The sequence below is a fragment of the Adelges cooleyi genome, unplaced genomic scaffold (genome assembly GCF_023614345.1).
Source record: "Adelges cooleyi isolate 19-005CV unplaced genomic scaffold, UGA_ACOO_1.1 ACOO_flye_CR_arks_rails_tigmint_CR_PRNA_30, whole genome shotgun sequence".
Taxonomy (NCBI): Eukaryota; Metazoa; Arthropoda; class Insecta; order Hemiptera; family Adelgidae; genus Adelges; species Adelges cooleyi.
The window spans coordinates 21833895-21849190 of NW_026095971.1; the positions used below are offsets into that span (position 1 = coordinate 21833895).

A 15296-nucleotide genomic window follows, 5' to 3' on the forward strand; every position below is an offset into this window, starting at 1 on the left:
GATATTTTTTACCTTCTGTACCGTGTTTTGTAAATACAAAGTGACCGTGCTGGAAATTTGATCTTCTTTTTGCATTTTCACCAACGTGACTTGTTCGATGTCTGCCAAAGGAACAGGCTGCAAAGACCAAACGAGACTTTTATATTTTAACCTTAAAATGTCCGAATGAATGTGCAGTTGTAAAAATGGTCTCAAAGGACTATCAATTGTATTAATTAATACCCGCTATGCTATATTATACTCTTTTTGTAAACGGCATTGACAAACGACCGAATCGTCAATTGCTTACCATGCTGTTGCGCAGTCCCACGATTTGGCTAATTCCCATTTTGGGGCTGACTAGTATGACGGTTTCCAAGTTGCAATCCTGCAGACATGACGGTTGTCGTTATATTATTGACTGTGGCGGTGGAATGGGATCAATGGGACAAATTAAAAAAACTTGGCAAACAGCAGTGACACACTCACCCGGACGTTGGTGGAGAAACATTTGGCCCCGTAGCTGGGCAGTTCGGAAATGATAGTCAAGTAGTAGAGTTTGGCTTGGAGGGCCGTAAGCGTCTTGTAATTGGTGCCCGTCATCGTCTGGTTGAGCTTCAACAGATGTGTCAACAACTTTCGCAATTCCTTCCGTTTCATCGACTCCATCAGCGAAATCGGCACAAACTTTTCCAAACCAAACTCTCGCCTGCGAATCAAACGGAACACATAAAACAAAATCCGTTCCACGACAACAGTTGCACGGGCTACTGTCGGTGGTGACCAAAGAAACGGAGGGGCTTAAAGTAGAGGTTAGATAAATTACAGGGTGTATCAAAAAGAATGGTGGGGTTTCAAGCGGCTGTAGGTTGTGAAGTATTGGACTTACAGCGCTCTGGTAGGACTTAAATGAAAGAGGGAGTTGTCAAGTTTCGAATGACTGACACTAGATGTTTCTTAGTCAGAGTTCCTAGATAATTAGGTGCAATACTTCACAACCTACAGCCGTTTGAAACCCCACTATTCTTAACCCCACCATTGTTTTTGATAATACACCCTGTATTATGTAGTAAGCTAAGAGGCGAGCTGCAGTGTGACCAGAATACGGTGAAGAAACTTACTCGATTGCTTTGACCGTCACCTTGCAGTAAGGTATGTTGTTGGCCATGGCGTGTTGGTGTATGTGCAGTGCTGCCAACCTGAGCGCGATGTCGTACTTGAGTTCCGGCGCGTACCTTTCTTGGACCACGTCGTTGCAGCACTTGAAAACAAGAACAAAATAAAGAAAAAAAGTCATAAACATCTCGCGCGTGTGCGAGAAACGGTTAAAAGTGTCACATACTTGTAAGTACAGGTATTCGAAGGCGTTCAAGTCTTTTTGAGCTAAATCGCAGGCGTCTCTGGGCACGAACGCCACGCGGAACAGACATCTCAGGTTATGAGATCCCGGCCTGGAGGCCACCTGGAACCGAGCGAAACATCATGATGGTTTCGGTTAAAGCTAGAAAAATTGAAGGAAAAAAATAATAATAACAACAATAACCAACCCTGGCCAAAGTGTGTTCGGGGTCCAGCAGGGTAAGCTTATGTCTCCGAAGACTTTTGACTTGCTCGAGCACAAGAGCAAAGTGCTCGCCGGCCTTAATGCACAGTTTGTTCTGCAGCGAAGCCACCACGTCCTTGACTTTGGTAGTGGAGTCGTACTTGAACGACTTGGTCTGTCCGTTTTCCAGAAACACTTTGAGGACATTTGGTAACAACGCTATGTTCGGGTCACCACCGCTAAACGCAGACACCTGTGCAAAAAATACAGCCCGTGAACATTTCCAGACCAAAGACATGATGAACAAGGGCATCTTATTAGCATCGAAGAGTTTCAGAACTATCATCTGACGTAGTTCTGAAACTACAGAGCTTTAAAGCTGTACATCATAAAAACATCTCCCCCGTCCTTCTGAAAGTTCATACTTTCTTAATTAATTGCTCGCATTTCACTGTACTACTTACAGGGCACAGCGGTGAGCCGTTGACGAGAACACCTTCGGCGAACCGCACTCGAGACGGGTTCGACTTGAGTTTGGCTTTCTTGGCCGAGCTGAGCAAAGCAGATTTTCTGGCCGACTGTTTGGATAGGACATAAACGGCAGTTGAATAAAAAATATATGATTTAATCGAAAACTCAAGTGACTCACGTTGTCCAACGGTGGTTGGCAAACGAGCAAAGTGATGGTATCCGTGCAAGACCTGACCAGCTGGATGACATAGTCCCTAAGACCGTTTTGGACGTCTTCGTCGTTTATCCGAAGGATCTGGTCGCCCGGAAGCAGTTTTGAGTCGCTGGGTCCGCCTTCGGTGACAAACCTGCAAATCATAGCAATTGAAAATGGTTATAATTGAGACGATGATTATTAGAACAAGGGCCCAATTTCAAATTTTGGTTTTTTCAGGAGACAAAAAAAACTATCATTCTAGGTACAATAATTTTGTCTAATTTATTGCCACTTAACGGGTTGATTTAATTTAGCCAATGGAATTTTTTAAAAGTTATAAAATTGGGAATATTATACAACACTTAAAAAAAGATATCACAATATTTTACTTTAAAGAATTTTTACCAATTTACAGTTGTACTAACAATGTCAATAGTTTTACTATTGTTTGCCAAATGGTAAATTTACACCGTGGAATAATCTTAATGAAGAAGATTTGTTTTATAAAAAAAAAACCTGTTAACGGTGTATTTTTATTTCATATAATATAGTCATTGTAATACTATTGAAATTATTGCAATCAATTATAGTTAATTATTATGACACGGACAATGTGACCGTATTTAAGCTGTCAGCCCAAAAATGGTCTGGCACAAGGACCATTTCTTACTTCTTAGACAGAGTTGGGAAAACCCACGTCTGCCCCCTACCTATGTATTATTAATACATTTACAGAGATAGTTAATTATTATTGACAGACTAAAAGATCTAACCGAAAACAAAATAAAATTATGGTTTAGAATTTCTGAAAAAAAAACCGAATTGATAGTACACCGTTATTTTTATTATTAAATAAAGAATGTGCTTGTTAAAGACACTCGATATGAAATCTAACACTTTAATTCCAAATATTATATATCATTTCTTCAATCAGTATTATTATGTTTAACACCGGGAAAAGGCAGATAAATAATTTAGCCCACGCTTGTAAATCAAGAAGTATGTATAGTATATTTATTTATCATGAATTCAGTTTTTTTCTAATTATTAATTTTATCTGTTGTGTCAATAAAAAATAAATCTTTCCGTTTTCGGTACCTCTAAATTATTATAAAAAATTATATATTAAAGAAGACCATTTCTGAATGTTGTATAAAAAAAATATAAACTTTAATTGAAGTCTGAAGTCATTGACTGTAAAATACTAGAAATAATTTTTACAATATAAATGAGGATATAAAAATAAAACCTTAGTTGTATATAATGTATACAATTAAATAGTAGAATAAAAAACCGAAGGATGGATACATAAAAGTGACATTTACTTTTCATACTTTATACAATTTAAAATATTATGACTTTTAAATGCAATTCGCATATAAAATGCTTTTATATAAAAATGCTTTTCTCGCATTGAGTTTCATTTAAATTAAATGTTGATTTTATTTTTCGAGTTTATAAATCAAGAAATATGTTTATTAATTAATTTATCATGTGATTTCAATTTGGAATCATATTTTTAGAATTATAATTAATGTATATATAAATGCATTTATTTTTAAATCAAAACCATTTTATTTCCTTCAAATTTCATAATTTTGAAGAAAAAAAACAATACTCAAACAAACAAAAACACCTATGATGATTATTTATATACATAATAACTATTACCGTTTAATACATTTGTTTGTGGGCAAACACAAATAATTGTTTATTTTTTTTCTTCGGGGTAATACAATGTTAATATATATACTCGTATATATATATACATATATATTTAATACATTTTTTTTCAAATAATATTAAAACTTTTTTTTAGCCAAGTGCAAAGTCAGTTTCGCATTATTTTTTTATTTCCAATTTACTAAAAGCCAATCAGGTCAGGCGTTTCTTATGTAAAATAATCTCAGATTTTTTGAAAAAAATACTGGAAAAAATTTCAAATTTTCGGCAACAAGTAAAAACCAACTTTTTAGATTGCAAATTCAATTTTATCATCTTTCTGTTAGTCGAAAAAATAAATCAATATTTTTTTTCCAGGAAACCGAAGATTGTTTTACATAGAAACTGATTTTTCACAATTATTTTTGATGGCAGACACTATAAAAAAGAGGTGTCGAGACAAAAACTGAAAATACATTTTAGTCTGTCATTATTAACGTGACGTTTATTTATTTAAGCATTTTTTTGTTATTGGTAATTACCGATTTTTTTTTTACCTTAGTTCTTCACGGCAACTAACTATATATATAATGTTAAATTATAGCCAAGGTACGTGTGAAAATCTTACCTCGCGGGTCATTAGCGCGAAAAAGGGACAAAGGAACAAAAGTAAAAGACACACATAAAAAAAAAAATACTAGACCCGTTTACCTACCGAGGCCTTTTGGGACAAACAGATAACGGTCGAGATCCGCCGATGTGTGCCATCAAAAGACGGTATATATTAATACTTCAATAGGTATATGGAAAACATACAATGAAAGGTAATTGGGCGGGCGATGAACGGTAGAAAAAAAGTCGTCCAGGCAGAAGACGTAGGTCGTAAAGGTCTTGTACATGTACTGGGACGTTTGAAAGAGACTGTCGCTGAATATTTTACCGGAACCGCATTATCATTGTCTAGGAAATAATAATAATAATAAAAAAGGTATCTCATAAGATTCCTGCAAAACACAAAATAGACACTACAGACGCACATTATAAGAGTAAGTAGGTAGATTTGTTAGACGACGACGCGACGGTCTCCATTGAGAACATAATAATAAACATGTATTTTCTTCCTTAGAATATCTAATTTTATACAGTGAATATACATCAGCTTACTTATATAGCTCTTGAGTAAACTGTAAAAAGAAAAATACATCTTGGCGAGTCTTTGAGTGTCTTATATTTGGCTTCATCTACTTTGTCGACACTGCGAATTCGACATGGTATGTTTTTATTAAGAGACTTTAAGTTAAGATACACGTTATCATTTATTTTAGTAATATAATTGTACTATGCAGTCGTTTAATAGAATTAGAAACATTGTTTGAAATTGTTTTGTATTGTGTTTCCAATCATTTTGAATAGACACAAAGCGTAGCAATATATTTTTTTTTAGTTACTGACAAAGTGTTTTGAAATATTTAGGTCATCATCATAATATATTATTTATGTGCACATTTTCTAAAGCCCATACTCGAAAATGCATCGCTGCAGCGCGTCGCCCATATTAAATATGCATAAGGGCGAATACTGCATTTTGTGTATAAAATATGTTGATTTCTCTTGCGCAGTGTGCACTGTGCTTCCAATACAAAATGCACGGTTAGAACATACATACATAGTATTATGTAAATGTGTTCAATGTATAAATAAAAAATAACATAACAAAGCGCAAACAGAAATCAACTCTCTGATACTCCTCTGAAACGAACAAGGTTTTCCTGATTTTGTTATTTTTAACAATTTGTTTACACATATATTTATAAATATTATAATGATTTAAATTTTAAATAAATAAATACATTTTGTTTTAATTTCAATTTGGCAATAAATAGTTCAAGACCAATAACAATATATTATAACATTCGTAGAAAATGTTTTAAATTTTAAATAAGTACATTTTTAAAAATTTTAATTTGGTAATAAATAATATTATAAACAATAACATATAATATTTTTTGCTATCTTATATATCCTTATCCCTCAGTCTTTTTAGATTCTAACATTTTAAAACTGGAAATATCGACTAAGTTTGTTTTTCCCGCAAATCGTTATATATGTATATATATATATATATACAATATATAATTGTCAGTTGTCTGAGTGTTTACCGGTGTGCATTTTTTTTTTTATAATTTATACTCAGCCCTGACAGTTAAATAACCAATAAAAAAAAATGACAGCATCGATAAGCGGACAGGAACTATTACTCAAATAAAATATATATTTTTTTTAATAATAAAAAATATCCATTTTATAAATTACATTTTATTAAGTAATTGTAAGAACATTTCAATATAACTATTTTTTTTCATATATATATATATATATATTCATATACGGTTATATACGACTATCAAATTGATTCCTTGGTTACGACAAAATACTTTGAGCTCTATTTAGGTCATCAGTATCTATATAATAGTATATTTGACCCGTGACCGTGTCTAATAGCTTTCTTAAGATCAATAATTATGAACACCATAAGTATTTGTGTACAAAAATTTATTTTATATTTATAAACACTTCATTATATAAATGTGGAACGGATTTGTCAAGTCCTAATATTACTCTTCAATAATTTCTTAGATTATATTCATACATTTGTATCTAACTTTTACAAAGTGCTTTCCTCCTTTGTCGACTGCCTAACATCGTCCTTTGCAGTGTAATGGGAAAGCTTACTTCATGTTGCAATAGCCGCTATGGTCCTCACAGAGGTAATATTTTACAAAAAAATATACTTCAATAGCGCCGGTTTAGCAAAATATAATTTCTTTGTTACTGGCAGGTTGATTTTCAATATGAAAGGTATAAAAAGTATTAAAAAAAGAAAACTCAATAAAATACTTTTCTGCTGTGCAAGTTTCAGTTAGAAAATATGCAGTTGTAAATGACAAGTAAACAACTTTCAACGTATTATGATTATCAATATAAATTATGTAAATAGTAATGTGCTCAAAGATAATATTTAAGAACTGTTAATTAATAAGAAGCTATACTGTTTGGTGAAGACGTCTATTGATTTTTTTAAAACTTTTTACACACAAAAGATAAAATCGCTACACCATGAAAATAGTTTTGACCTGAAACTGTAAAAACTTTCTTTTTTTTTCTCGGTTCGTTTATTCATAATAAGCGTAGAAAAAAATTGTATTATTTAAAAAACCGTTTTGACTTTTTACAACTTTTAATTACATTTTTAATATATTTTAATCCGAAGCGAAAATGTCAAAACCACATTTTCGAAATACTTTTAGTAGTTATCTCGTTTTTTAAATAGCTGTTGGCGAGATTTTTTTTTTTTTTTGTGCAGTTGCAAACAGAAATTGAATTACACAATATTTAGCTTTTATACTACATTTGCTGACATTGGCACTAAGATGAGTACAAGTTGTACATAACTGCTGTAAAAGTTTTCCATAGAAAGAATTGTGTCTCTTTTTTTAAAAACAATTTGGGGAAAAAAACTAAACATTTCGTTAGTGTTGTCATAGTTAAATATACTAAATAGGTTATCGTCAAACGGAAACTGTTATTCTGTTCATTATATCGATTATCGACATAGTTCTATAATATATTGTGTACAATAGCTTTAAACATTAATTATACCGTGTCTAGGGTTTTGTATTGATTTTTCTATGCACTAGTTCTACTCTCCGAAATGTAGTTTTGTGAACTCTGACATTTCCAGACCAACCATACTTGTTTATTCGATTCTATTATACATCAAACCCACGTTTCGAGGGTATGCTTTCAAATGGTACAGGCGATGATAATAAATAACATGTGTATATTTTCAGTAGGTATAGTCTGTGGTATAATATTACATTGTGTATGTTTGGATATGAAAATTACTCGGTCAGTTTCAAATTCACAATGTTGACAGTACACCGTCGAACGAAACGAATAAATCCTATAAACACAATATAACTGATTTCTAATATAAGCTACAGAAATATGAATTATGTTTGTCGATCAACTTGAACGGGTCCATACATTGAAATACAATTTAAAGCCTAACACTAGGTATACAGGTATAAATGCAGGTCGGCAGCTATTGGATTTTATTGGCTATTCAAAGTGCACTACAGTAGGACATTTTTGATACACATTGCAAAATCGTTTGACCCCAAACTATGTAAGTACGAATAGGGCAATTGTAGAAAGCATATTGCTTTATAGTCTCGAACGGATACTGGAAAAGGGCAAACTAGTATAATAAGTGTGTGCTTGTCGAGTGCGTAAGTCCGTAGCTGTTTGTACTTGATCCTTTATTGATGTTCAGATTTATATAAAGATGTCTGACATGCACAAAAGTCGCACGTTGCCATGGCGAGAGTGTAACGTTGTAATCAAACCGTGGACGAGGTTTCAAAGAAAAAGTCACGAGGGTGTTAAGACGCTGGCTGGTTGATGCTAAGATTAATATTGCTGCTAAAACTCCTAATTCTGTGTGATGGCCAGCCAGCAAACCTCGGTCGTGATAAATGATTCTCGTTTTTTCATACATCTTTTATAAAACGATTGTCATTAATTGTTGAAACCTACGCTGAATCTATACTTTTTTGAGAAATATCTCTATCGCCAACAATCTTGTAGGCCGTCGACTTAAGGAAGACAAACGCCGTTCCTTTGGAAAAATCTTAAAAAATTAGTGTTCAAACTAATTAGTCTCGGAGAGAAAATCTGTCTTGGAGACGTTGAAGGCATATAAACTGCACTGCGTAGGAAAAAGCTAGTGAGATAAGACTACCGAGATGAACAAAATATAAGAATAACTGGAAATATTATTCTATTGTTATGTCTAAGGTAAATTTGTATTTAATTTGTCATTGTTTAATTTTCTAAGAAAAACCTATATTCTTGTTTTTTATTAGAACAAGTCATTTTTTACAAGGCCCAACAACTGAATGGAATACACTAGTAAACAACATAATATGATTGAAAAAAAAAGAAGTTAAAACATTATTATGTTTAGTACGCCATATTGGCAAATACAATATCAACTCAAGAAGATAGTGATTAATACTTGAAAAATGTACCCTACACAAAATTGTTGAAAATGGCTAAACCGTTACAATATGTATTTTTTTAAGACTCGAATTTTCTTAACACAAACATACAACAATATGGGCTTGAATTGATTTTTAAGTTAAAACAATCAATTGAACTCAAACCGAAGTCCTTTTTGTAAACCGGTAAATGCTCGTGACCAGCTTTCAACAGTTTTTATTTTTTATTAGCGTTATTTTATTTTATTTTTTTGCCTTCGAAACAAAATACCGACGTCCGTTATAATAAATATCACAATGGGACATACCGTTAAGCGACAACGATGGGGATTTATTTTGAACACGAGTCCCAGATAAGACAAGCGAAAAAAATGCATTAGCACTTGTCCGATTGAAAGGCGTAACAAATAAATAAAGAAGAATAACAAATTGAGAAATAAGATGGCCGGCGACAAACGTTTATTGAATAGTTTTTTGATTTGTATCACGGTAAATTTGTATTATTTTATTTTTTTAAATAAATTAACTGAAATTACTGTGTTTGAGATATTTCAAAACGGCAAAAGGTTACTCGAATAATTAAATAATTACCGTGCAAAAATGTAATGAACTCAACAGTGTGTCGCTTACCCAGTGTTGCCAGACGTACGGTAATTACCGAACCTGCACGGTAAATGTATACTACATACGGTATACGGCAGCAAAGTTAATACCGTACGTTAAAATTTTCAATTTTACCCCATTTTTAATCGGGAATCAAAAATATATTGATTTTTATTGTCAAAGAGGTCTAGTTTACAGTCGATTTAGTGGTCCCTTGGTATCCGATATAGAGATCCAATGACAAAAAAATAGATAAGCTTAGGTATAATGTTTACTTATGCCGTCAGCCGTGGCCCGTGCGGCTAACACAGGTCTATTTTTTAATTATTCGGTATTATTCAACAACGCTGGATAATACCAACCTTTATGGGTTTTCCCTATATGCGTTATTCGTTCTAGATTTACGTGTGATAATTATTATTTATCATATTTTTTTTTCTAAAATTTCATTAGCATTTAGCCATTACAAATTTAACATTACATTTCCATTTATAAAATGGAGAGGTTCCTATGCAAAATTACCAAGGTAAGTTATCACCTAAATTTTAATCAATTATTAGTATAGTGGCATGTTTTTTTTATGTTGACAAAAATGTATAATTTTTAATAATTGTATTAAATTGGATTGGTATCTAGCATCTTTAACGTAGGTAGTCACTTTACTTAAGACTTAATTACCTACCTTCCTAATAATTATTATTAACTAAATCAGTGTAAATAGTTTATAAATATATAATGATTATTGACTTATAATTCGCGAAAATTGTGTGAAATTTTTCGTGTACGGTAATTTAATGTACATTACGGTAATTTTGAAGACATTGTACACGTTAATCCCATTTTTTAATTCTGGCAACACTGCGCTTACCTGACGATAACCGGTTTCTCGCTGCCCGCCACAAATCCGAATCCAAGTTCAGGGTGTCTCTTCAGTGTCACCAACCTCGGTTTCGGGCTCTCCTCCACCAAATCGGATCTGGGGTCGTCGTAGCTGGTAGTTTTCGTGACATGGCTGCGAAACAAATAATGGTAAAATTACAAAACAATAACATAGTTACAGCAGTAAAATAATATAACATTAATAACATGTCGGTTTATCGGTTTATTAAATCGTTCACAACGACCGCCCGAAAACGACTTTCTGGGCATTTGTGTACGGATTACCAAGTCAAAAGTGTACATAAGAATCCTCGAATTCAAGACGTGCTCGTGACGACGGCCGCACGCGTTAAGAATAAATTATTTATTATTTCACGAAGCCTTCAGCAGCATGTCGTCTGATCAATACGCGCCAAACGTCTTACACCAAGTCAATTAAGTCGACTTGGGCCGTTCTGAAATTAATATTTACCGTGTCCGTGCTGCTCGTCTATTTATTTCAGTGGATGGCTAATTTTAAAAAGTTTTAATGCGACGCAAACGGTAGGGACCAAATACAGTCTGCCTAGTTAGAAGAAAAAAGTGGTGATAAGATACCAATGATAACAGTATCACAGAATAGATAAAAACAGAAGCGTCACTTTGTATGTAAACAAAAAAGTGACGGCCATTTTGTGACCGACTATTTAGTATTATGTGTTATATACACAACTAAAAATAATAATGTATAAATGTAACATTATTATAGTGATGTAGCCTAAAGAAGATGGCCAGTGTTTAACAATATGGAAAAAACCTCAACACGAACAATATTCCAATTAAAAAAAAAATTAAATTTGTTCATCGTTGTGATAAATTAAAAAATCACTCGGTTGATAAAATATTGTAGTTCGTTAAATCTGAATGATTAATGTGAGAAATTACATTGTATTTCAAATTATATAGGTACAAAATCTAAATTGATGTAAATTTTAAGCCGACATTTAGTCAAGCCAACCACACAGCTGGCTATACTTATATATTAGATGTATGTACATATAGATTAGAGATTGCACCTCTTCGGCTGCGCTTAAGACCAAGTAGAAAATTGCCATTGTCAGTGTACAGCACAGGCTTCTTGGTTGGTTTTAATTGTCCATTAATTTACCGTCAATAAATAACGAGCCTCGGATTTGTTTGCAACGCAAAACGTTTATTTAAAATTAAACAGCAAGCTATAATATATTATATTAGCGAAAATACAATAAAGTATTTATTCTCCAAAGTCCAAGACCTGTCAGACCTTCTACACAGGTCTGACAGGTCTCCGAAATACAATAAAGCCGGGCCTATCGTTTATTAGTTTTTCAACTTTCTTACAATTGACAAATAAAAAAAATAAAAAAATTTTACATTCCAGTACTACGATCAATTGGAAACGCTTTTCAGGTAAGTAAAAATACCTTTTGGCATAATATATGATATTCATTAAGAATGCAAAATCAGTAAACGGATGCACATAAATACAAATCATGTGAGATTACTATTGTACTAGTTAGTTTCCATAATACTATACATATCTCTAATTTAAATTCACCATTGTACATCTAGTGTAGTATGGTAGAGAGAGTAATGGTTAAATTTAATCTACAATAAAACATAGTTTATTAGTGAAAAATAATATGTTTTGTAAATAATGTATTAATATATTTTACACTGATTTTTTCTTTCAAATTATGTTCCATTTTATTTCATAGCAAAGCAAAATCGTTATATAAAATAATTAAATATGATCCTTCAAACAATATTGTTGTGCTCCGAAACTTATAAAGAGTATAATAAAAGGTAACAAAAGATTTAAGGTAGAGGTATATTGTATCGCCTGATCAGTTGATATTTACTGCTGAGAACCTACGCAGTTGTTTTACATTGAGATTGTACAATTCGAGTAAAATCCAATTTTGCCATCATAAAAAAGCATACAGCCCGATGAAAATTTCTATAATAACATTTCGATATTGGTATTTTTCAAGTGTTAGTGACACGCGTGAGATTAAATGTCAAAAACATCCAACCGTTTCCGGGTTTCAATTCTCCAGCAACAATTTTCACATCATGTTCACGTGAACTCAATTATGTTATAATATTTTGTAATACAACGAGAAAAAAAATGTATTTTTTAAAAGAAAAACATCCACGTTGCACTTGTTTTAAGACTACAAGCCATTGTAGGGCGTTAAAACAATCATCCTGTATTTTATTTATAATCTCTTATCTCTTATCTCTCTTATCTCTTACCCAAATACATTTCCCCATTAGATTACACACAAACTGTAAACAGTCATCAGAAGATCTGTAGAATATCAAAAACGCCTATTTTATTATTATTTTTAAATTATATTTTAATTTAACTTATTGGCAAACGTTTTATGGGCAATACAAATGATTACATATCTAATGAACAATGTTTTCGGCAACGATTCGACCTGAAAGTTTACTTATCCCGTCTAGAGGTTGTGCTAAAAGAAAAATGGTTGTAATGTGAAAACCGCTAATCTACTCTAAATATGCACGACAGGCTTAATAGACAATTATCTACCGCTTATTTGGGCGAACGGGTCTGCTGCTTGTAATTTAATTTGGACGAAGCAACACTACCGGAACATGTCCTTTTGATTGTGTTAACCTTAGGTTTACCTTCTTGACAGCTTAATGAGAATTGAGAAATTCCAAGAACGGCTTTGCACAGCACCTGAGCCCTATTCTTCCGTTGCTGAAATACTATATATACACATTTTGATTACAACATCTGGTGATAGAGACCAAAAAAAAATATATAATTAATAAAAGATTGTATTATAATTAAAATTTTTGAAAAAAACAAGAAATAATTCGATTTTTGTAAATTGAAAATGTGTCACCGTGAGAAGTTTGCTACCCGTTTATGGTATTTGCATTATTTAGAGTTTGAACACAAACACAAGTGCGAGAGGATTATTTATATTTTCCTCGGTTTGTACTGTTATCTCGTTTATATGCATATATTTATTAAGAGTCGAGTTCATTATGAATGCAAACAAGCTAAAAAGTACTTTATTAGAACAACCTATAACCGGGTTATTGGCGAAACATGGGAAAACGCTCGAGCTAATTGAAGTTGAACCATAATATATGTTAAGTGCGCATAAAATAAAATAAATAATCATTCGTTGCATATTTTAAAATTCACAATATAAATAAAGGTCCCTTGAAATCGGCGGGGAGTGGGAGGATATACAGGTCAGGTTAGAATTGTGTAGGGTAAAAAAAATGTAAGTAACCAATAATATGTAAAATAATTATTTTAACGAAACTAAACCTAACGAATTATGCCAAAAAAGTCAACAATATAAATGTATAAGAATAAGGAAACTGAAAAAGCTTGGAAATGGGTTTTTATGAAGCTCTTCACTGCACTTCTATATGCCAGAGTGATTCTAATAAGACCCCAAATGACAATTTTTTTAACCGTAAAAAACTTGAATACTTTATATTTAATTTGTATTTTGTATATTCTTGACAAGCTGTTTTTAACGAGCCAAGAATCCACTCTCTATATTATATTATAGTTTAGGAGAAAATTAAGCGTTCATGTAACACACAAACTTATATTAAAGCCAAGACAAATATCTATCTTTTCATTTTTAGTGTATAGCGTTATGTTTTTTCCTATTCACAACTTGTGTCTTAAAATGATCAACATCAATTTTTTTTTACATTTCAATTACCATCTTTTATTTTTTATTTACCATACTTCCATATTTTTTAAAAATCAAGAAAGTAAATATTATAATACACATAAAATGTACAAGACATTTCTCTATTGACTTTCGGACGTGACTGAGCATTTTCAAAAGTAATTGGAATAGAAATGTAATCGCTTGAAATGCAATAATATCAGATAATCACATTGGGAAAAGGTTTATACCGTATATTTATTTTGAATTAATAATAATTGTCTCTACTGCGCTTTGTTCTGATGGCTACATAATGATGATTTAAACATTTAAATCAACGAGGTCCGCTTTTTTAGATTGTTATTTTTTTTTTTTGTTTTAAACGTAGGTATGTAAAAAAAAAGGGACCGAATAAATATTAAAAATGAAAACTCATTAAAATTAATTCGACGGTGTTTACATTTTGCAAGGATGCTCATCATATAAAAATGAGTGAATATATAAATGTCTGATGGCACAAAACATGGGAGAACTTAACAACCTTTAGCCCCGGGCAAATAAAACTCTGCTACACACTATAACCGTGTGTGTGTCATGTGCATTAAAAGCATAAAACCCTCATAATAATATTGATTATCTTGGTTAGAAGCCGTTTATGTTGTTTTGAGCGTATTCAGACAGTTCAACTGATTTGCGATGGAAAATGGTCTTATTATATTATAAACCAAGTAAATCATATCTTTGCTATATCTCTGAGTTACCTGAGCCTATGATACCTACGATCAATGTTTTGTAGCTATAAATTCAATCATCGTTTGTACCCGTACAAAGTGTATCAGAACAGAACAGTATCAATCAAACTGTGGTAATGGATTACATATATTATATGTACTCCCTTATCGCAGAATTCCTCGGAGACTTTGGAGTCAAACCAAATTGAATAAAACTTTAAGAGACTGCCGTTGAAAATAGCCTACTGTGTGGACTCCCTAGAGACATTATTTTATCTGAGGCTACATTATTTCTGGCCTAGACTTCTATAGGCCAGTACGTCTGCTCGGTTATCAGTAAATAACTAAGTTTTAAACCATCAGTTAAGACTGATAACTGATAGATGAGCTGTGGGACAACGCTGTATTTTCAATCTTGTGTCTGTCTGTTGAAAGCTGAGAATCGTGTGAGATGTCTGCTTTAGAACCGGTAGA

The 15296-nt window shown here is 32.3% G+C and overlaps 1 protein-coding gene across 3 annotated transcripts in view; it reads right to left on the bottom strand.

The window, feature by feature from the left end:
• LOC126838085 (uncharacterized) overlaps window positions 1-15296 on the bottom strand; it is an 82164-nt gene that overhangs the window by 4642 nt on the left and 62226 nt on the right. For all 3 annotated transcript variants that reach the window (XM_050572197.1, XM_050572199.1, XM_050572198.1), the window contains 9 exons: window positions 10386-10529; window positions 2172-2340; window positions 1987-2100; window positions 1527-1775; window positions 1322-1441; window positions 1101-1240; window positions 469-688; window positions 290-367; window positions 13-117 (listed from right to left, as the gene is read on the bottom strand). In XM_050572197.1, coding sequence (XP_050428154.1) covers window positions 13-117; window positions 290-367; window positions 469-688; window positions 1101-1240; window positions 1322-1441; window positions 1527-1775; window positions 1987-2100; window positions 2172-2340; window positions 10386-10529 — 1339 coding nt within the window. The remainder of the gene's footprint in view (window positions 1-12; window positions 118-289; window positions 368-468; window positions 689-1100; window positions 1241-1321; window positions 1442-1526; window positions 1776-1986; window positions 2101-2171; window positions 2341-10385; window positions 10530-15296) is intronic.